The sequence below is a fragment of the Corvus hawaiiensis genome, chromosome 10 (genome assembly GCF_020740725.1).
Source record: "Corvus hawaiiensis isolate bCorHaw1 chromosome 10, bCorHaw1.pri.cur, whole genome shotgun sequence".
NCBI lineage: Eukaryota > Metazoa > Chordata > Aves > Passeriformes > Corvidae > Corvus > Corvus hawaiiensis.
The window spans coordinates 25,672,417-25,696,885 of NC_063222.1; the positions used below are offsets into that span (position 1 = coordinate 25,672,417).

A 24,469-nucleotide genomic window follows, 5' to 3' on the forward strand; every position below is an offset into this window, starting at 1 on the left:
TCCAAAACCCTCTTCACACCCATATCAAATCTCATACACTTGCTATAAATTAATCTTGAAAACTAAAAGTTATTGGCAATTGTGGATGGAAAAACCCATAAGGGAAAGAACCTGATCTGAGTAACAACAAGTGCAATCAAGAAACTTCCACTTAAAGACATATCTTAACAAAATAATTTGCTATAAATGAGCTGCTGTGCCACTACCAGAGTAGAGAGAATCCAGCCTGTAATTTCAGGGCATATGCAAAGAAAAAATGTAGCTGAAGGAATGAGACAAATTCTGTTTACACCAAAGTTTAAACACAGGTGGTTTGAGTTTATTTTGTTTTGTTTTGTTTTTCTCTCTTGCGTTTCTTTTCTGGGAGCAATTCAAAGAATTGTATTTCTTCACTGCCTTAAGAGGTGCTCCTGCAAACAGTAAAAGGGGTAGAAAAGGAGCCAGATTCTTTCTAAGATACTCAGTGAAGCTCATACTCCTGGTCTCTTTGAAGATGTCCCTGCTCATTGCAGGGAGTTGGATCTTCCAAGGTCCCTTCCAAGCCGTATCATTTGATGACTTTGTTCAAACAAAATTAAGGTCTTCCCTGAATAAAGCTTGTCCAAGAAAGGTGATTTGACAAGATAAAACCACAAAATTCAGGCCTGGACTGAAGATGCACAGCCCAAAGCCTTTCAGGACACACCATCAGACCCCAGCAACAGCACTGAAGTGGCAAAACTGTAATTATTGAAGCAGAGGTGATTAAGCAGTACCAGGAGATGAAAGAGCAGAGGTTTGAGGACTTGATAAAAGATGATAGAATGGAGGTTTCTATGCAAACTGAACTCGGTTTTTTTTTGGTAAAAACAAGTTTCTGTAATCTGTCAGCAAAGATTGTCCATCCAAACCTAAATGGGCAGAGACAAGTTTGTGCAGGGTATTGGATTCCTGTCTGCTCGCTGAAGGTATTCCCACCATACTTCCACTGTTCTATTCTAATATTATTTGACTTTGAATTTGGTGCAAAGAACAGGGAATTTTACAGCCTATTCTGGGCACTGCAATTCTCATCATGAAGTTATTAGCAAGAAAGAACGAACAGTAATTGTGAGGGAACAACAAGGTTATAATCATAACTTGTTCCAAATTATACTCCTGTGATCTCCCTTTTGCTCCGACCGGGAGCTGCTTTTTAACCTGGGAAATTTTCAATAATGAAGCTAAGAAGGAAATTACTGGGCATTTCTTTGAGCAGTAAACTTCCTAGAAATGCAGAGATTGTCGTAATCAGCAGGTTCATGGGCTTCAAAGTGCTGTGTTCACCTGACAGTTCTTTCAATCATTTTTTAGTAAAATACATCTGTAGCCATCGAGGCATTGTGTAATCCCCCCACACACCTGTAAATTATAATGTGGGATGTCATGATTTATTTCATAGCATAAAAGCTGTTAAATGAATACTGACAGCACCATTAGCGTCCTGATCTTGAGCTCAAGTGCAAGTCAGCTCTGCTTAAGTCATCATTCTCAGGAGCCACAAATAAATGTGCACTTTAGAAAGGTGCCATAGGTTAATCAGAGCTGAATTAGTCAAGAAAAATCCGTGAGGAAGGGTGCAGTTCAGGAAATGACAGCCTGAAGCTCTTATTGCAATGCTGGTTCTTGCAGCAGCCAATGCCAAAGATCCCACAATGGAAAAAACATGGGCTGAAAACTTGATTAATTCGGAATTAACTGAGAGATATTGATATTGCTTCAGCATCTTGTGCTCTGACTGCTCCCACCCACACCTCATGCCTTGTTCCCACTTTTGGGAAGCAGAACCCAAATGGGCTCCACTCCCTGGTCTCCTCTTTGCCTTCTGCCTTCTGGGAAGTGTCCTGGTGAAAAGTAGAGAGAACCAAATTTACTCAGCTCAGAGTTAACTTCTCCCACCAAGAATCATCGATTACTGTTGCTCTGCCTTAAATCCCAGATTCCTTGATATCAGCTTCTAGGAAAGAAAATGGCTCCTGTGCTTGCACTGAAATAAAGTATTTCATTTCTATCCTTAACCTCTTCTGAGTTAATGGTGATCTTTGACTGTCTGAAATACAAATCTACTTCTCTTCCTGTAAATCATAGTCTGTTTTGTTTGTTCCCTAATGTGATGCTGCCCATTTTGTTGTTCTCCTACACATTTAAACCATTTTTTCCCCTCATACAGATACTGTCATTTTTGGAGGTGAAAATCTGGATGCCTGTCCTTAGAGCCGTATGAATTCTGTTGTATTATAAATATTTATCCCAACTCTTGTAGTACCAACAGCTGTGCTCATTTCCCATGCAGAGCTGGTTTTATAAAGGGTCAAGCACTCTGTACCTCTTCCCAGTTTCCACAAGATTTCAGACTGTTCCCATCTGGCCCTCCACTAACAGGACTCAACATGCCTCAAGGATGGCGCTTCCTTCGTCATGAGGAATAATTGTTCTCTCTCTCAATACAGATCTTATCCAAGTTTAGGCATTGTTTCTACCTTTACTTGCATGATTATCCCTGTTGTTTATCCCAATCTATTTGTCCATCTAAAGGGATCAGAAGCACTCAAACTAAAACACAACCCACTCAACCTGTCAGACAGGCAGGCTGGTTTGTTCTTAAGTCATCCCTAATAATTCACAACGTCTGTGAGAAGCTCCAGATTCAGAAAGTTGATTGAATATGATTATTTATTAAGTTTTTCCCTTTGATGAAACCAGAACACCTTGAAAGGGGATTTCTTTTTTCTTCAAATGAGGGTAAATGAAATTTATCTGCCGTTTTTCCCCTGTTACAAAAGGATACATCAGTCATTCCAAACTAACACATTTAGGCTGAACAACTGTTAAATAACCCCAAATCATGCTTTATTGTGTGCTGAGGTGATTTCTCATTCTAAATGAATTGTTTCTTTTCTCATTTAGAGCTCCAAATGGGACTCTGACTAATGGAATAAAATGGCCAGTCTTCACTAGTACTGACCAAAAATATTTGACACTGAACACCAACACTTCCGAGGTACTGACAAAATTACGAGCTCAGCAGTGCCGGTTCTGGAAATACTTCTTCCCCAAAGTCGTGGAAGTGACAGGTAACAATTCTTCTCTTTAATATAAGATGCTTTAATATAAATTTTTTGTGCAAGGATTATTTGCTGGACATTAATGTGATACTTGAGTTCAGATCTTTGTGTTCCTGTTTGTGACTGAGATGTTCAGTTGGACAAAACTGAATTGGTGTTGGAGAAAAGTGTCTGTGGGGTGGTAAGGGTGGACCCCAGAACGTGCCCTGTGCTTCTGGCTGTGGGGACACCACCCTGTTTTGTACCAGGACAAAACCTGGACACACACCCAGGGCCAGGACTTTGCAATATGGATTTTCTCTCTCCCAAAATGCAGATGCAGCCACAATGTGAGACACTGAGTGCTGAAACCTCTGTTCTTTGGTACCCCCGCAAGAGTCTTGGTGCCACCAGGCTCTGGGTTCCCGGATGCTGGAGAGAGCAGTGCTAAAGGAGCGCTTGCACTGGGAATTCTGGAGGCTTTAGATGTTCTGTACAAACTGTGGGACCTTATGGGATGTTTTATTTGGATTATATTATCTATTATTTATGGGAGTCTATTTTATGTAACTAATCCCCCGAGGATATGAAGTACACTGCCACTGCCAAGAGGGGATTGTGGTTTCCAGCTCACGTGAGAGCCCTGTGTTTTATTTCTGGAGTGTCACTGCTGACAACCCCGAGGCTGCAGGATTTGCTGATAGAAAACCAAACTGATTTGTGCCATGTATACAATGGATTTATGAGATTCACTGCCAAGAAAAGTATAATTGTTTGGAACTTTAAGGTCAGTTGAACACAGAAGACTCAAATTTTTGGAAGACCGATGGCACTGTTTTCCCAAAGCCCAGGAACAGATGAAGCCTCTGTGCTTTGGATTTCAAAAGGAATTGATTTTATAAAGTGGTTTTGCAGCTCTGAATCACATTCTGCAGATTGACTGGGGGAAATTCTCATTTCAAAAACGAGATACACTTTAAAGATGTTAATTAGTAATTCAAAATCTTTCTCAAAGACTCGAGTTTGAATGCTCGTCTTAAAAACCACGTAAGCATTAAAAGTATGTAAACTGTCATGGTGCACAGATGATTCCTTCTGAAATAATTTATTCCTTCCTCATTTGAGTCTGTGACTGTATTATGGCTCAACTTTTATCCCCTCTCAATTCAACAGATGTTTTTCAATTAAATCAAGAGACGCGAAATCAGTAGGTAAAATGAATAATTTATGAAGCCTACTCTGTGATTTTAAAATCACAGCGTTCCCAATTACTGATGGATTTCAGGGAGGTTTCAAAGATTCCGACAAGTTTGTGCTGAGCCAGAAGAACTGAACTCTTTTACATATTCCTTTAACCTGGCTGGGAAACCCTAGGGAAAAATGTGGATCCTACAAATGGGCTGAGCTTAACTAAGTCCATGTGGAGCAGGAGGGAGCAGATCACCAGAGTTCAACACGTCTTGGAGGAGAGCAGAGCTGCTCTGCCTGGTCCTGTGGGGTGAGGGATGATGAAGCAACACTCAGGATCTGCCAGCAGACATAAATGCATCACTGTGCCACACTCAGTAATTCACAACATAAATTTACATAATTTAATTAAAAGAAATTCACGAGCGTATTCTTAGCAAAAAGAGAAGAATCGTCGTGTCTGGATCCTAATATAGAACTGAGGCAAGAATGTTGTCAACAAGTGGCACTGCCTTGTCATGTATCATCTGTCAGTCCCTGAAACATTGCAAATATAAAAGCATTTCCATTATGTTCCCTATACAATATTATACAATTCTGACAGAAAACCCTTTAAAATCCTATGTACAAACATGATATAATAGCTTATATTGCAATAATTCTCTTCACTGCAATCACTTCCTCACTCCTTTTATGCCCAAAGGACAGTGCACACCATTAATACAGAGATCTCTTCATGTTCTAGGGGCCTCCCATTTCTATGACTCCTTTCATTGAAATATTGTTAGAAAAAGAAGGTTGCCTTAACATGAGGTGATATAAGATGACAGGGAACAAATAAGGAATTTTTATGTTCTCATTATTACAAGTTCAAGAGGGGTTCAGATAGGCAAAGTAGAATTCTATCAGGTAGAACACAAAGAGGATAATCAAAACAACTTGTTTTGCAGAAATTATGAATTTTCAGCCTCAAGTGATCAGGATTTGCCATGGATGTGCTTGGTAACCCCTTGCTCAGTTCCTGACCCACTCCTAGCCCAAGCCTTGCCACCCACTGAGGGATTTTAAAGCCTTTAAAGTCCAGCTCCAAATGTGTCCTGGATCTGAACCAGCCTGTTCCCATCACAGGCTGGGTAAGACAAGTTCCCTGAGGCAGTTAAATAGATGAGAAATATCTTTATTGTTAGATAATTCACATTTTCCTCAAGTAATCCTATCAGATTTTTTTTTTTTTTAAATTCTTATGATTGTGGGGTGGGAAAATAATAAGGAGAAAACAAGGCTCTCACAGTAACACAAGAGTAACAGCCATATGTAAAATACAGCCTTGTTATCTCTAGACTATTTTGGAATGATTTTGGTATGATTTTGGAAGATTTCTCAGTGTCTTCTCCTCCAATTTCAACACATAAATCCATAACTGAAGACATGAGTCAGAACCTGCAGTTCTGTGTCCAGCTTGATAATAATCACTGAAAATATAAATTGGATGTAGACACAGGCTCTCAACTCCAACCAGACACAATTCCTACCCATATTTTAACCCAATTTCCAAGGCCCTGAGCACACCCTGCACCCTACTCACCCCAAAGCAAGCTGGGAGCACTCAGCATTTTTGATTTCACTTTGAAACCAGAAGGGTTTCTGCTGGCTGCTGCTAAAAGAATCACACAGGAGGGGCAGTAAACAGTAAGTGACTTTTAAGTAGCTTTTAGAGCAATCATATGTTAATTATGAAAGCATCAATGTTAGACTTTACCTCCTCAACACAGCCTTTAATGCATCTAAAGCCTTTCCTATTTATATGTGCCCGTTTCCTCTTGATTGTAGAACGCTGCAGGCAGCCAAACTTTCCATTTACTCTTCCATTCCTATTTTAGTGTGCCTAATACATATTTTCCTATATTTTTTGATATTACTGCGTCATGTATCATCTATGAAGAAATCAAACTAGATAATACAAATGCATTACTTTTTAAAATCACCCTAAAAAGAGTTTTTATGTGGAGGCAGAGAAAAGTTCAACCTCTTGCCCAATGAGTAACAAAGGTTGTTGTGTTTGCTGTGATCCTCCAGCCAGTGTCTGGATTCTACAGAGATAAATACTCAGGATGGTAAGAATATTAAAAATTTAACTAAATAGAAAATTCACCATCAGAATTAAATTAAACTTCCACAGAGCTGGATGCATGAAGAAATGTGAATTAATCACAAATAACCTCACCAGTACTACTACACCTACCAACAGAGACTTCACTCATTGCACCTATGAGCAATACGTTTCTGTACCTAAACAATCTGATTTCTTTACAAAATTTCCAATATGTCATTGGAAAGAGAACAGCCCTTAGAACAATTCATCTCCCAGAGAGCTCTGCTGGCTTCTGGAAGAATCAAAAAAATAAAAGAAAGGAATCTGAAGTCCTTGAAAACATGTGAAAATGCATATACTGCTGTGCCTAACAAAGTTTTGATATCCACAGAGTGTGATTAAAGAATATTGAATATAGATATTATTTGTTTCTTCTTTCTGCACCTTCGTGAAGAAACTCTCACCACGACAATCTACAGCATGAACCTGTGGCCTTTATCATACTAATGAACCCAGAAACTTGCAGGTACTTCCAATCATCAGCTGTTGAGGACAGAAAAATTAATTCTAACTTGTCATCCGTTATTAATTAACAGCTATACGGCCTGTATCCCAATCCTAAATGTATTTTTGTGTGTTAACATTAAGATTAGCACTTTATTGGCACATCCAGCAGTTCAAAGGATGGGAGGGTGATAAATTTAACTTTGCTGTAACACCATTAAAGTAAAGGGATGGATGGAATGATAGGAAATTCCAGCTGATTGCACTGGCATTGCTGAAGAATTAAAAAAACCCCTTTTTTGTTTTGTTTTGTTTTGGTTTTTTGGTCTGTTAAACCTTTCAGAGCACTGATTCACTGCCTACAGAATCTCCCCTTTTCTCCTTGTCCACCTCACTGGGCTTTGCACGGGGCTAATGGGAATTAAGGGAAAGTTTGGGATTGCCCCAGTGGCATACAGCAAATTCCCTGTGAGCACTGTTGGCTGCCTCCGTGGCTCTGCAGGCACCCCCTGCTCTCAGCTGTAATTATCGGTCAGCTTGGACTCTCTCATCTTTTTCTTTTCTGCCTCCCAGCTGTCAGCTCATCTAAGTCATGGGTGGTTGCTTCCCAGAGATTGATGATGTTGGTGATAATGGGATGCATTGACTTGTGACTTCAATTTGGATCTTATCACTGGGGGAAAAAAAGCAAACAAATGGGAATTCAAGTTCTTATTTCAGTGTTTTCCGTCCCCCTTTTGTCTTTTAGATTCATAGTGGTGGCTCCTCTGAACTTTTTGATGTCTCCTTTCTCTAGCTGGTGCATTTCTTCACCATAATCTTTAAGAAGCACTGAAAAGCCCCATAATTCATACATATTACTCCAGAACAGTGACTTTTAATTCAGGATGTGTCTATGATAGAGATATTCCAGCATCTTTGGGCAGACTTCAAACACCTCTACACCTGAATAATTAAAGAAGGGATGTTTTTAGGTTTCCTTTTTAATTCATTAGTGGAGCTTTTGCCTGAATAAATAAAACTGGATACCCAAAATCAAGAATAAAAAGAAACACGGTTCAGGCAGTTTTCTGCAAATAATGCTGCTGCTGCTTCATACACTGAATTACCAATCTGTTTGACTTAATGTGGAAAATTTGGCTTTTCCTGAGACCCTGACTACATCTTTAAATTAAATATGTGCAAAGGAGAGTTCTTAGAGTCAGGGAAGCAGAATGTTGTGCATGTTTTGTCCCTTTAGTTATGAGTTCTCTCTGCATAGCTTAGCAGTGAAAACGAGGTTTTATTGTTACCAGCATTTCCAAATCATCTCCGAGTTAACGGTGGTTGTGGCCTGCAGAAAAAAGAAATTTCAAAATATCTGAACTTTCCTTTGATGTCTGTTGTAACCAAGCTTATTTACAACTTTGAGCTGAGGGAGAAGGATGTGGTTAATTTATTGACATTTTTTCTCATATTTGTTCTTCACACTTTCCCTTTTGACTGCATGTAAAAGTACAGGACTTCCCGGAGAAAAAGTATCTTGGTTTTATTTCTGGTCTCACTGGAACCAAGAAGTAAATCTCATTTCAAAGTCTCATTAAATTGCCATCTGGATTTCCAGACCAAAAAGGTTTGGAAATGTTGAGCTAAACTGCAGATAAGCGACCAAATTACTGGATGCTTCTCCAAGCTAAATCTCAGAATCAGTGAACTCTCTCTCCCGAATATTTTCTCTAGTGATGTGTAAAACACAGAAGTATTTCATTTTCACATCACCAGTTATACTTGCAGTGCTGGCAGATCATAAAAAAGGGGGAAGGGGTGTATTTATGGAGGGAAAGGGCCGAGGCTCTGCTGCAGCAGGAGAACATAAAGCCAAAGGAGCATAAAGAAACCACAGAACTGTTACCTCAGGAACACAATTACCAACTTTTTCTGGAAGTGAGCTATGCCAGGGTGGGACACCATGAGAGTTAGGACCAGAATGAATAAAGATCTTAGACCATCAGTGGCTTCTGAACTTTATCCTAAAGTCTACAGCTGATACAAAATTGTGAGCCTCGGTGACTGATAGAGCCTGCAGGCGTTATCCCCCTTTCTGGTGGTGTATGGGATGTTCTGGCAAGGCCCCTGCCTTTCCCCACAGGGTTAACCACCTTTTGGGGCTGCAGGAGGGGATCCCTGTCCATAAAATCCTCTGGGAGCCCTGTGAAATGCTGTATTTTTAAGACTCTTCTCATCCTCACCCTCTGCTCCCATGCTTATAAGAAGTTTGGCAATAAATATTTCCTTGGGACACAGGATTACTTGGAAAACGCTTTAAAGGTGGGGATGAAAAAGAAAAGAGAAAACAGCTTCGTGTTGACATAGTGCACATTTGGCAGCATCCTGCTCCAAACCTGTGCCCTTTATGCTTTAAACTTGGGGATTTATTCCATGGGAGGGTGAAATCCTGGGCATCCATTGAAATCCATTAAAGCAATGGCAATCCTGTTGTTGCCTTGAACAAAGCTGTGATTTCACCTTATCTTTGCAAGCATCTCTCCCATTTTGCATTATTTAGTCTTCAGGGTATGTAGGTTTCACTGCAGGGTATATTGAACCAAAGGAATATTTTGAGGATAAAAAAAAAAGTGGCTTTAAAATGATGGATTTGATGGACAGAAGAATTATCCAAAATTATTAAATGTATACATATTAAGTATATACATATATATTTTAAAAAATCCAAAGTAAATTTATTACCCTGCCAGAATGCTATCTTTGCACTCCTTCCTTTCTGATGGAAAGACAAAATGCTAATCACTGAATTTTCAGTCATCCCAGGTTTAAGAAAAGAAGCAAAAACCACCCCATAACGTATTTGGAGCAGATGACACTGATAATCAAAATTATTTTTCAATTAGCATACAAAGAGATTCAAATTTAGATTAATGTAACCCATTTCATGTTTTACAGGAAATATTGATGAAGCAGAACGAGAGTGGAAAGCAGGATTCCATCGCTGGAACAATTACATGTCAGACTGGAAAAATCAATTTAATGATTATACCAGCAAGAAGGAGCTGTGCAGTCTCTAATTAATATGTTTACTCTTTCCAGTTTGTCCCTAGAACTGTTCATCAGGCAAATATCCAGGTAGCTTCCCAACATGTCGAGCATTAAATATGTTATGCAGATTAAAAGGAACTGTTACAGGTACAATTTTGATTCCAGATCTTTCATTTCTATTTCACCTCCTCTCCCAATAAAAAAACATAAGGCACCCACAGCCTTTGAAGCTTCACTGGGTTAGGTAGGACCACAGAGATTAAAGGCTGGAGATTAATGATGTACATATTGTTATAAATACTGATGCTGAAATTCACCCTTCAAAGGAACAATGCAAACTGTTGGAGGAAAATGGAATCTTTTAAAACAGAAATGGCAGTTTTACAGCACTGCCATGCAGAGCTCAATCAGATTTAATCTTTAACTGCAACGCCACCGCACTCAAACCTTGTTTCAGACATAATTTCATCGACATAAACACAAAGATACAATAACTTTGCTGGGCATACCAGGCAATATTTGCTTGTTAGACCAAAAAGTTTTAAGAACTGCCATAAAAGTGTGAATCACTGCTTCTTTCTGGCCAAATCTGTAGGACAAAGCCATGGTAGGAGAGGATTTGAGCTTTGCCTTGAATGCCTAAATCAAGTGCTACAGTGAAACAAGCTGGAAAACCTGATGCCTTTTCCACAATCCTCATTTTTCAGGGAGTAAAGAATTATAGATTCACAATTAATGAATTCACACCTTTCCAGCTCAGGCACCCTGGGAAATGTCCCTCCTATGGAGACAAGCTCCAATTATGATTTTTTTTTGCCCACTGAGTTGCCCCCTGGTTGAGGGACCCCCCACATTTACTGGAACATGAGGGGCAGGTTTTTACACCTGCAGAAGAGCCTCAATCTCTGTGTCAGCAGCTTCTCAGCCCCCAGAAACTGCCAGGAGAATGGGGCCTGGCCAGAAATCTGGGAGCAAGGCTGGGAAGGGGATCCCTGCAGTGGGACGTTGTGACCTTGGTGGGAAGGACCCAAAGGACTCTGCCATAGCCAGGTGAGCCCCCTGCCCTGTGAGCTGGCATCTCCCACACTCCTTTCCACCTGCTTGAGCTGAAGCTATTAAAAGCTTCTAAAGAAACCCATGGATAATTCTTCCTACTTCCCTGCTTCTGGATGGAGCTGGAATTTTTCTGCCTGAACACCACCTTAATTGGTTGCTTTTCACTGGCCCAACTGGGAAGAATAAACGCCAAGAATTTGATGAATGTAAGTAGTATGTAAGAGCAACAAGCCATCTCATAAATAAATTATCCTGTAGCTTTCTGTAAATGCAAGAGCATTTCAGTGCATCTATTTTCTGTGCTAGTGATTGCAAAATGCCTCCTTGGATTGAGCTGAAGAACTCCAGATAATGAACTGAGAGTGTTCTCTTCCTGGCAATCAGTTTGACCACACAGGATCCCTGCTCTGAAAGGATTTATTTATACAGGAAGGCCAAATTCTGCAAGAGAGGATGGCTTATCATCTCTTCAGTTATTTCTAAGAGAACATAGTTATTTCCCTGACTACATTATGGAAAATCACCTTTTAGCACAGGATTTTTAAAGGCTGCAGTCAAACCTGCACACAGAGAAAAAATCTGATCATTTTTGAACATGCTGATCAAAACTTGAAAGTATCTGGGATACAAAATCCCTCTTTATGTAGCACTACTTGTTTATACCACAGCTAATTAATTCACTACATACATTAGCATAGTATTTATCAAATATTCTCCATGCTGATGATGGGATACTGAAAATAAACACAGAAGGATGAACTTTCTGCCCATCCCTGAGCAGTTCTCTCCCCATTTTATTTCTGTGCTGTTCTTCATGGGTGTGTTGAGTGCTGCTCTGCCACAGTGAGCCTTGACAGCACCATCAAAGCAGCATTTGTTTCTTTAGCCATCCTCTTCCCAGCAATATTTCCCTTTCCATCTGTCTGATCAGCCCAATCAATGGGGGAAAAATATCTGAGCCAATTAGAATGTAAAAGAACCTTTGGAAAGGAGAGGTGGTGAAGGAGTTTATAAAATATTTGGCTGCAAAGGTGGTTTTTGTTTGAATAAAACAAAGGTTAAACCATCTTTTGAAGTGTGGTTTTACTGATTTTCTTGGTGTGACTTGCTAGCTTTGCATTTAGTCACCTGCTGGGAAATAATATCTCCATTTATCATTCAAATGAAATCAATAAATCATGTAGTCATTCATGGCTCATGTCTGCAAAAAAAAAAAAGGAAAGCCTGAAGTACTTGGGTGTAAATGGTTACAGTAATGGAGAGTGAAAAAAAGACTGTGATTGCTGAAAATGATGATTATATATTAGAGGGATATCTCACCCAGACCTTCCTGAAGATGGAATGTTGTTAATTGATGTTTTATTTTCACTCCTGAGAGCCAAGAAACACAGGTTTCTCTGTGAAACCTGAGAAAATGTGTTGATTCTTTCTTACCATTCTTGACACCCAAAGCAAGAATTCTGAATTTAGTCACAGAGTTCATGAAAGATTAGAACAAAATGATCTGCAGTGCCAACAAAAATGTTGGCATTGAACCAGTTGTCACTGGGTTTATAATCTCCCAGGTTTAATGACAGCTATTTCACACTTATTTTAGATATTGGCATAGGAGGGCTGAAGTCAGATATTTCCCAGCAATTAAACTCGCCATTTTTTTTGCATTTTAAATGTTTTGCCTGAAGAAATTTCTGTTAGGTAAGCTTTCAGTAAAGTTAAGCACTATTTGTGTGAAGTCCAGTCTGTTCTCCTGCTGCAGTATCAAACTCAGAAGGAGTTGGGATGTTCATGGTACCTGATCCAGGGCTGGTCTGCAAAGATGGCCCAACCAATGCTGAAGATTTCTGGCTTTCAGTGGCAGCCAAAATTGTCTCTGTTATGACTTAGACCCTCCCAGAATTTCCAGGCTTGCTCCCAACTGCAGATTTTACCCTCATAACTTGTACCCCCCTTGTAGCTTTTTACTGCTCTTAGCTTGGATTTTTGGAGTGGGTGCTCAGGCCTTGCTGTCCCAAGCCTTGGCCATCACTCCAATGTTATCACACTAAAAAAGGCAAATTTCAGAAGTGGAAGCCTGGGTTTTGGCCTTCTTTGGTCACTGGAAGCTCAGGCTATTTATACAGCAGATATTTCTGCTCTATAAACACATGGATATACATACCCAGTTAAATCTTCATGAAGAGGCAGCTCATCCCCACCAGCTCAGAGCTGGAAAGGTGTTTTTTCAACAGAGGGAATCTAAGTGGCTTTTAAAACAGAAAAAATATTATTTGAATTAGAGTTTTGTAGAGGAAATTAGTTTATAAAATAGAATAGGCCCTTCTGATGTTCCTGTCCCAGATCATCACCGAGTGGTTTGGCTTCTATCACACACAGATTCCACTTAGATTTATCTGAACGTAACACGGAGGGAGGAGGGATTGAAATTTGTCTCTATCAACATCATAACGTCGTCTTCTGGGGTTGATTATGTTTTATCATTTCTCCTGGCTCAGCACCAGTTCTGCACCATCAGCAGAGCTATTTAGAGGGACATAACAAATGTCACCATGCTTGAGTTACACCTGCAGTGTGTCCAGAGAGTGGGGAGCAGCCTGGGCTGTCACTGCCCCCTGACACTGTCACTGTCCTCCTCAGCTAAAGGGGGGAAAATTTCACAAGTGAGGAAATAAGCACCCCCCAAAAAACAAGGAGAGGAAAATAAATAAAGAGGGGAAAAAAAAAAAAAAAGAAGAAGAAAGGAAAAATAAAAATTCAAAAACTGAACAAGAACCACACCAAATCAACCAAAAAAAAAGCCCCCCAAAAAACCAACAAAATGAACAAAAATACCCCCCTAAAGAAGGAAAAAGCACCAAGGAGGGGAATCAAAAAAAGAAAAAGAATTTTAAAAAGCAAGAAACAAACAAGGGGGAAAGAAAAAATACATGCAGAAAGAAAACTAAATAGGGAGGGAGGGAGGGAGGGAAGGAAGGAAGGAAGGAAGGAAGGAATTCGGAAGGAAGGAAGGAATTCGGAAGGAAGGAAGGAATTCGGAAGGAAGGAATTTGGAAGGAAAGAAGGAATTCGGAAGGAAGGAAGGAATTTGGAAGGAATTCGGAAGGAAGGAAGGAAGGAAGGAAGGAAGGAAGGAAGGAAGGAAGGAAGGAAGGACCAATGTGGGGGAAAAGTGAGGGAGTGGTAAAAAATAAAGTGTAAAAAACCCCAAACAAACAAGGGTGCAAGGAATTTTAAAAAGACCCCACACAAGCACATCTGCCCCAGAATAATCAACAGTGGAAGGGTTTGACACCATCCACAGAGGCACTAAACATCCCAAGGTCTCAGTTCCAATAACTCCAGCCAAAAATTCCTCCCCCTGAACTGCCAAATAAGTTTAGGAATTTGACAGTGATTCAGAGCACAGGGTGAGGAATGAGATAGGCAGGTTTGGCTCAGGCTTGGGGGCTGCTCTGGAAGGTGCTGCTGCCAGCTGACTCCTTTCTCCCTGTCTTTTCTCTTCCAGCCCCTGGAATTCTGGGCATTTGCCAAAGCCCCAGTGCCCTTGGCCAGGCAGAGCCTAAACCCAACACCTGTGTAACAGATCTGTGCAGCTGGAGGTGTTTGCCATGCCTGCTCCATCTGTTCTACATGCCACAGGTGTGCTGATTTACTCCAGGTGGATTGGGAGCAAGAATCCATTAGGAAAAAAAAGTTCCTGGCTGAATTAAAAGTATTTCTCTCTTTCTCCATGCTCTGTTTTTATTTATCCTCATCTGCAGCTCTAGGTGAGTTTTCCACTGCTGCTGGATGAGCATAAAGAAACTTGAAGACAAAATTTCTAGTAAAATATACAATTTTAGGCTGGATACTGCAGCTTTGGGATCTACAACAGGAATTTGGCAACTGTGTGCACAGGGTTGATATTTCACAACTTTGTGAGGTGGGAGACCACATCGTGTGTCTCTTAGGGAATATGCACCCATGCACACAGATATCCAGAGAGATATAGGTCCAGCAGCAGCTGCCTCCCAGCCTTTGTCAGCAGCATGGAGACAGAATTTTATCTGCTGCACTTTGAGAACACAGCCCCAGTACCTTGCTTTTAGCTGAAGAATAAACGCTCACAGAACTTTCTGATATAAATCAACACTTCAGCCAAATGAGTTATTCACCATTAAAAGTTCCAAAGCTTTTCCCCCAGATTTCGGTTGGTTTAGGCCCAAGTTTTATGAACAAACATAATTAGCCCTTTTGAAATGCTTGGTGAGACAAGATAATTCCTGCCTGACCCCTGCTGAAACGCTGAAGCGTGAGCGCTGATGATCCTGGTTCAGCACGGGAACCTTGCAGCACTTTGTTGATAAACCAGATTAGCTGCACTCATCAAAACTTTAACTCATGGACTTAATGACTGCAAAGCACTGATGTGAATCTACAATTAGTGCAGGTGCAAAGTTTTGAGAGGCTTTTAATTGGATTGCAGGTGAGATTAACTGAGGCTTCCAGGCACACTCTAAGCAGTGCTGGGCTAGGGAGGGTTTAGCCACGTGATGGGCTTGGGGGGTTCGGGGAGAAGCAGGAGCAAAAATGAAGTTTAATTCCTGTACAGGGTCTGCTACACAAAACTGAACAATGAAAATATTCCCTCTCTGACAGCTTGAGGACACTTCCAAAGGCTGTGGGCTCGCTTTTGGGATTTACTGAATTTTGTCACCACATGTATCACTTTTTTAAAAACCCTGGCATTCCTTTCAGGCATCTGGAGCTAGCCAGAAAATTATTATTGTCCTAAGTCATTGTTGTATTGCAAATTATCCATCTATTCCTTCCAAATCCATATGTTTGCCTAGAAAAGAGCACCAGCTCCTGATCTTTCCAACTCGGTTCCATTTTAACATCTGTCCTGGTTGCAGGAGTTAATGTTTTATCCCCTATTAATAGAATCATTTATTAAAGGTGTAAGTGGTCCACAGCCTGGGAGTGCTGGGGTTAATTTCTTTAATTTATAAAGTATTTATAAGTCCTCAGTTAGAGTGAGAAGTGGCAAAAGTGTGTAGGCAGAGAGGAGTTCTCAACGCACCTCTCAATCTCCCAAATGAAATTCCTCCTTGCAGGATGTTTAATCACCTCATCAACCTCTCTCCAGCACAGCCTGTGCAGCACCATTTCTTACAAAATAGTTACATTTCAACTGCATTTTAACACTGATCTGATTTTATCATCTCACATGTGAGAAAATTAAGGTTTTAACCCAGAAAATGCAACAAAAGATGTGACTGATCATTTATCAAGAATTGTTTAGAAAGTAATTCAAAGGATCTTATTCAGGACTGTGAGAACCAGCTCAAATTACACATCCAAAGTGACACTTCTGAAATATTAAACTTTTCTCACTCACTAATTGCAGAGATATAAATTTTATAGGTACTGCTAGCAGAAGTTACATCAGTCATTAAATAACCTTAACCATGCCTCATTTTTCATGACCTAAAGCAAATATATTTAAATTATTTTATTTTTTTAAATTAAGAATAATAACTGCGGGGAAAAAATGCTTCTTTTTTATCTTTCAGCATATTTTTTATCTCGACTTTCATCCCACTTCATGTCTCATTTTCAGTGCTACAGAGATGAGCACAGTTAGAATTTTCCCCTCTCTACTCTCAGAAAGAGTTTGATGCCGGAGCTCTCACTGCAGGTAGAATTCTGGTTGCAAAAACGATTACTACAAACCAAAATCACAGTTTTATATACAAACACTCACCATTGCCTCCATTCCATAAAACTTCTATGTCTGTCTATCTCTGGGAATGACACGGCACTCCCACTTTTGGATCATTGGGTGACTTTCAGTTAATTAAAATTTTGTCATTGCCTTCAGCAGAAGCACAAGAGCTCCTCTGAGTGACATTTTCAATCTTCCCTATCACTTAAGAATCAGGGAGGTATTTACTATTTAAGAATAAAAATTCCACACCTCAGAACCTACTTTTTTTCCACAGATTTCTCTTAATGATGAGCTAAATGGGAGAACAAAGATGTGAACAAATTGTATTTATCTGCTCCTCTTTGCAGAAGAAAATCCATTAGGTGCTAGCTACAAATGGCATTTCCTTTACATATTCCACATTTCTGTTATTTGTGAGTAAATGGACTCTGAAAAAATAGAAGCAGAAACTAAAATTATCCTCTGCCAATCCCTGGTAAAACTGGCAGTGTCTTCAGCCCACCTGAGGAGCAGCTGCTCCCTCACCAAGGCTCTCAGCAGATTTGTGTCACTGTCCCATAAATCTGATCCACTGTGGCATTTCCCATCCTTATCCACACTCAGAGTAGGTATTATTTCAAATATTATAGACCAGCATATCCAAAAATTCCTTTCTAAAGAGGGGTCTTGACAACAAACCTCTCCAGGAGGTCCCAAGCCTGGGACTTGTTAGTCCAGAGTGCAAAGAGGGATCTCAGACAAAACTCAGCCTGCAGGAAAGGGAATAAAATTCAGAGCAGTGGAGGCTTTAGCCCAGGATTTCCCCCACTGCAGAATAACCTCTGCAATTTCTGTTGATTCAAGAACAAAATGCCCAAATCCCCGAAAATCCCACTCAGTGTTATTTTTCCACTTAAGAGAAGATCTCTTTTACCACGGGTCCAACCCCTGCAGCCTGAATTCCTTTTCTTTCCCATTGGCACTGGTTACAAACCCCTAAAAGCCAGGTGGCAGTCAGAGCTCTCCAGTGAATTCATGGCATTTGACACTCATAACTCCACTTTTATAAAAACAGATTAGTGCATTAAAAGCCTCTTCAATAAGGGCTCCATCAAAGCAGACATTGCCCAAAGCAATACAATTATTGGTCAATAATTCCTCTTTAGCTGTCTCTATTACCACCACTTTATTTCAACACTTGCCTTCTTACCCTTTGATCTGCTAATTATCTTTTTACCCTCTGATCCTCTCTACAACTCCCTGGCAATTTGATCTGTTAATTACAGTGCCCATATTCCCCATTTTCCACAAAATGTGCAATTTTTGTGACCTTCTTCACCTTCCTTCATACAAACACTTGCCATCTTTCTCTAGAGTACAGCTACTTCTGTAAATATATAGATAATGGTACAAAATGCTGTAATTAAAAGTATTTTTACATTTTCCTTGCAATCCTTTGGGCTTAATGAATAATGTCTTAATAGTTTGTCATTGACTTAAACTTCGATGGAAATGGGCAGTCTGGTAAATTCTTTTGACTCCATCTTTAACACCATAAACACTTAGATTTTTTCCCAGTATTAATAAACATTGATTGTACTTCCATCCTGGACACTCTATGAAAAACACAGTTTCTGCTATAATTTCTGTAAGTATTATAAAAATATTTTCTTATATAAAGCTTTTCTCACTTTATGAGCACGTGACCCATGAATTACTGAATACTCTGCATTGCCAGTTTTCCACTCCCTTCTGAGCCAGACTCAGACTTTCAGAACTAAATATGTTCTAGAGAGGAAGAATTTTAGGAAGATAAACTCAAGCTCTTTAGTTGTACAATCCAGAAATGATGGTGCTGTGGAAGAGGGGCACTTTTGGGTCTGGGGAGCGAAAGTTTGGCAGCTGGAACAGAACCTCGGTGTTTGAAAGCTGGATTTGATGAATTTATTGTGGCCAGGATATCCCATATGAATTCCAAACAGTCTCTTGTTCCACCAGGAAGTCTCTGACACTGTCAGGTTTCTGCAGAGTTCGTGCAAAAGAAGGACACTCTCATTTAAACCTCCTGTGCCTCAGCTGGTGCTGTGGGAATTCTTCTGTTAATATTTACCTTTTTAACCTCAGATTTAGTTCAGAACTGAGGGCTTGGTAATTCCCCATCAATAAAACCCAGCAAAACACAGGCATTGCAGTTAATTTTTTTTAGTTTTTCTGTGCAAATGCTCCCTTAGTCCTTGGCCAAAGTTACCAGATGCTTAAAGTAATGGCTTTGTGCTGTGTCCACTCAAATGAACTCAACAACTTCTCATTCCAAAGAAACCTGTGCAAGGCTGCCAAAGAAGGATCATTAATGCAACATTTTTCTTTTTGACAGCTTTTCTGCTTGGAAAATGATTGATTGGGCACTTCTTGCATAAATAATCTTTGCAGTTTTTAATATAGAGAATCCATTTTAATATCTACATTGTAAAAACGAAGAAATTCTCATTTCTGTGCATCCAATTCTTTTCAATCAGATTACTCTTATAAATATGAGGATTGCAAAAGCAAAATGTGTCTTGCAGAGCAGAGGTATCTTCTATAATCCAAAGGAAAATCTGCTAAGGAATAAAATTCTTCTTGCTCAATTTCAAACCAAAATTGTGCTTATTGAATATAGTCCTGTCTAATCATATTGACTTATTCCTCCTTTTTTCCCTTTCAGACCTAGCTGGTAACATATAATTTGCCATTTTTCACATTAGTTCTTAAATAGCTCACACTTCCTTGCATCACGAGGCACTTAACAGCTTCTCAGTAATCTGATTGTTCAATTGTCTGAAGATTTCTCGACACAGAAAAGCGAAGTACAGGATCAGCCTGAAATACTTTGAAATACAGGAGGCCATTTCAGTGTAACTGAAGCAAGTAATGGAGAATTTGTAAAATAAAACACAAAGAAATGAATTGTGGTTGGCAGTAAATACGTGCACTGCTCCAAGGGTGTTTCTCTCTGAGTTATGGAACTTCTCAGGTGCTGTTTGGGAATCAGGACTGGTCTGCTTGGCTACACTTTATAGCCCCCCAGCCAGGTATCTCAGCTGCTTCTGGGACCTGGAGTGATTCAAAGCCACAGGAGAAGCTCAGACCTGATTGATGGCAGAGCTCAGACGTGCCAGACACAACCACAGAGGTGCAGAGCTGCTGACACCGCAGTTTTCCTTCTCTTCCACCTCCTTTATGGAGGAAAACTTTTTGCTGCTTCCTTCAGTGGTCCCATCAAATATTCCAACCTGAGCTGCACCATCTCCCACAACCACACTGAACACCTCCTGAGCTCCAGACCTGCATTTGTGACTAATCTGAAATGTGCAATAGGAAAAGACTCATTTATAGAGAAAATCTTCAGAGAGCAGAACCATTCTCTCAAATCAAGCAGCCTTTCTTTTGTGTGTGTGTGTATAACAGTTATCCTCATCAATATTTAGATTATTATCTAGCAAGCCACACAATATGAACACATACAATTTTTTCAGCATTAGAATCCAGAGTTCAGCTGATTGTAATGCCTTTTAATCTCCAGTTTCAATCCAAATTCACATAAGAAAACCACGTAATATTCCTTTGCCATTAATTAATATCTCTCACTAACAACTAAGTAATCTCTCTATTTTCCTTTTGAATCTCTACAGCAAATTACATCAGGTAGGCTTCAGCTACTCAGGTGTTTTTTTACCCTTTCCTTTCTGTTTCTTGCTTTTCCTCTCCACGTTGCCTGGACTCTCATTCAGTGTTACATAATTTTGAAAAATCAATTCTTTGTTTTGCTTTATGATGAAAAAAAGACAAGGCGATTGTCTGTAGAGGTTGCCAGCCAGAGTGTTCCCACACACAGGATTCAGCTGCAATTAATTTCTTAATTCTTTCTTCATTCTGCCTTTCCTACCACTCCTAGTTTAAAACTATTAAAGCTTCATCCTAGAAGAGCTTTCCCTCTCCCCAGCTCTTGCATTTTCCCTTTAAGCTCTCAATAGCAATTAAACCCCAAGATTTAAGAAAACTTTATGGTTTTATTTTCAGTCATCTTCTGATTTCATTCACTAAGATGTTTTTTGGTGCCAGTTGCTTCAATATTTTGCACTAAAAACCTCATTTAAAGGTGATTGAAGTCTGAAAGCCTTTCAGCTGGGGTTTGTGGGCTTTAAAGTGAACCCTAATTTACCAGCTGAGCCAGCCCCAAACCTTTCAACAGTGGATCCACGGGTTGTTCTTGGACTGAGGCACACACAGACTCCAGAACAATTAAACATTTATTTATAACTGAAGCTGAATGTATAAGTAAGTCACCCACGCTCAGGGATTGCAACGCTTTGTTGACCATAACCTTCCCCAGGAAGATTTAGAAAGGAGTGAGGTGCCAACTTCACATTTGCAGCAGTTGCCTCTCCTATTTCTGCTGGGAGAGGCACAGCCTTTAAGCCTGGTTTATCACTGAAGTATTTACCTACCTTTCCGCTCTTCTTTTCTCCCTGTGCTATATAAGCTAGAAGCTTTATTTGAACAAGAGCTCTTTAACCTCATCATAGTGAGGGTTTTTTCCCTCATTTCAAAGTTGTGGTTAATTAATACAAACCCCAGTGATCCTGCTGCCCCTGCCTGCAGAGGAGCTGACAGTTTGCCTTTTGATGAGGAGGAAGCAGTCTCCAAACAGATCTGGGGCTGCTCAGCCTGGAGAAGGGAAAGCTGAGGTGTGATGTTATTAATGTTTGTAAATCACTGAAGGGAGGGTGCAAAGGTGACAGAGCCAGGCTCGTTCCAGCAGTGCTCCAGGACAGGAGGAGAGCGAAACCTGAAACACAGGAACATCAGGAAACACATTTACTGTGAGAGTGGGAACACACATTTACTGTGAGGGTGACCAAACCCTGGAACCAGCTGCCCAGGGAGGTTGTGGAGTCGTCGTTCTTGAAGTTATTCAAAAGCTGTTTGGACATAGTCATAGAATTATGGAATATTTTGGGTTGGAAGGGACCTTAAAGATCATCTCGCCAACCCCACTGCCACAGGCAGGTGTGTCACTCACTCGACCCAGTTTCCTAAAGTCCCATCCAAGCTGACCTTGGCAACAGGCTCTGGGTGGTCCTGCTTGAGCAGAAAGGTTGGACCAAGTGATCTCTGGAGTTTCCTTCCAACCTGAACCATCTTGAGATTCTGTGAACATGTCCATTAGCCCAGAATGTGAAGCACATCAAACCTGAAATCTGAGGATGTCAAGTGCCTCTGAGGCTACCCTGGAATGCAAATGTGCTGCCAAGAACAGTAAAAAAGAGGCAGAAGCCATATTAGATTGGGTTCCCCGCATCCAATAAAGTTCTTAAACTGCGTAGCACCCCAAATATCATAATATTTAGGTCAATATTTTGGATGTCTTTGCTCACTTACGGAACCTCTTGGCTCGTTCTTTGCTCTCCGATTTCTGTAATAGGAAATAAACGTTTCTCTGCCTGGCCAATTTTTTTGAACTGAAAAATAAACCTGTAACTTGGGGCATGCTTGGAAGTGTTTACAGATGCTCGGTCACCCTGCGAAGACTCTCCTGTCCCTCTGAATTTAATGGAAGCTGACACCGAATTCAATGAAGTGCAAATTTCCCTCTCGATCTCGGGAGCTCTTTCCCTGGATTTGTTATGCCTGTGCTTCCATACAGTGTCTGTAAATGGTGTTATAATACAGCCACCAACTCAGCCAGGCTATTCCAGCTGAGAAGTTAGAGACCAAAATCTTTTGCCATCAGCTGCCTCCAGTCCTCATCTGGTGTGGATAATCTGGATTTAGCACCCTTGAGATCTGCCTTTTATTACTAATTGGTTTCATTTACTTTTGAGCGGTTTCTTATTTTTAGAAAGGGTGAATCCTCTGCTTTTAAAGACATATCAAGTTCTGTGTGCCCCATCCCTGGAAGTGTCCATGGCCAGGCTGGAAGGGACTTGGAACAACCTGGGTAGGGGTGGAACGAGATGAGCTTTAAACCCAACCCAATCCTTCCAACCCAAACCATTCTGTGATATCAATAATACACTATAAGATGCTGCAGAAGGGTCTCACAAACCAGAGAAGCCTCAGCAGTTCCACCCTCCTCCTGAGGATCCATGTCAGGAGTGCTGGATGGTAACAAACCCCGTGGTGGGACAATCCGAACTTCTCCCCATCTCACAAACAGGGACGTGTGACACTGCCAAGCCCAGTGTGCCATGGGATCACCTGCTGGGCTGTGACTTCAAAACATGGATTTTTTATTTATTCATTTATTCATTTTTTATCTTGTGAGCATGAGTAAACTGCCATCGGCAGGGTTACTGCAGTCCTGGATCGTGTGTGGGACAGAATATTTGGCCTGCAAGTTCCTCTTGCAGACCTGGCAGGGGAAGGTTTAGCTTGTTATCCCTCTAATCCTGCTTCAAGCAGGTGCCTGGGAGGAAATGGAGTCAGATATCAGATTTCTGTCCCCAGTGTGCTCCGAGGAGTGATGAGAGAGTTATCCTGGGGTGGGGGCGAGCGGGAAATGGGAGGGAATGGCAGAAATGCCATGCCTGGGTCACGTACCACAGGGAGCTGCTCTGGCAGAAACGTCTCCTCCCCAGGCTGGCACAGTGACAGGCCTGTCCCTTGGCCAGCAAATGAGCTGAGGGCTCAGAGAGAGGCAAAGTTGCTGTGCTGGCAGGGAGCAGAACATCAACTCTGCTCCAGGGTGTGCAGAGAGGGGAGCGAATGTGAGAGCTGATGCCTCTGCCAGGAGAACTGGGGTGGCCTTTGCTAAACTGTTTTCCTGGTTTTAGTTTCAACAAACATCTGAGCAGCAAAGCCCTCTTAAACTCAACTGACTTATGCTGGTGCTGAGAGCTACCCACAGAAAGACTGGACTTGAGCTGAAGGCCTTTGCTGCTTGAAGTTCTGAGCCAGTGTTTTAACCAGGCTGTGCAATTTGCCATCGTTTAATCTGAGGCCCCTCCTCGTGCCTTCAGTTGCAAACAGTCCTGCACATATCAGGAATGCTGTGCTCATCCTATGCCTCACTACGTCTTGTTATGAAATTACAATGCCACTCTCTTAACCTTGCTGGAGGGAGAGTTCTGAGCTGAGGCAGGAGAGCTGGCCTCCCATACTGATGAACAGAGATTTTAAAGGAGATATCTCTGAATCTCCACCTCGGTGCAGACAGCTGCAGTGGATTTCTCTTGGTTATCTCAAGAGAGCTGGAGTTCATAGCTTTAAATATCACCAGCCCCAAAGTCTGCTCAGAATATTAGAAACTTAGTTCTTGGGGGTTTTATCTTATATGGCATTTCTCATGTTGCCTAATCATGCTGTTTGCACATTTCAGCCCCAAAATTATATGAAATTATGGACTTTCAAGCAGCCTCTGGGAAATATTTCACCTCTTTGTTTGCTTCTGATAAAAATTTGCCAAAAAACCCTTCAGCCCCACCAGTCAAAATGCATTAAAATGTAAAATTAAAGAATCAGGGCTTTTGAAAAGCCTAATCTGTCCTGAGCTGTTTGAGACAGAACTTCCTCAGTGCAATAAACAGTGGGAACATTCCCTGTGAGCCTGATAAAACCTGCTGACGTCTGCAGGGAGCTGTGCTGCTGGAGAAATATTGTAACTACTCCATCACTGCTCATGTTGCATATACAGTGCTGGAGCCAGCTTGGAAATATTCAAGCAAGTTATTCCCAGTCTCGTTGACAATAACCACTTGTCTCATGTAAAATATCCACTCCTATAGGCACAGCAGTTCCTTTTCCTAGGCTGGGATATCCAGGATGTCATGTTGCCTGAGTGATTTCCAAACATGTGCAAGTGGAGGG

At 40.9% G+C, this 24,469-nt stretch overlaps 1 protein-coding gene across 3 annotated transcripts in view; it reads left to right on the plus strand.

Moving 5' to 3' along the window:
* BCHE (butyrylcholinesterase) overlaps positions 1-10,032 on the plus strand; it is a 47,194-nt gene extending 37,162 nt beyond the window's left edge. For all 3 annotated transcript variants that reach the window (XM_048314821.1, XM_048314820.1, XM_048314819.1), the window contains exons 3-4: positions 2,926-3,092; positions 9,787-10,032. In XM_048314821.1, coding sequence (XP_048170778.1) covers positions 2,926-3,092; positions 9,787-9,908 — 289 coding nt within the window. In that variant the 3' untranslated portion in view covers positions 9,909-10,032. The remainder of the gene's footprint in view (positions 1-2,925; positions 3,093-9,786) is intronic.
* The last annotated feature ends 14,437 nt before the right edge of the window (positions 10,033-24,469 follow it).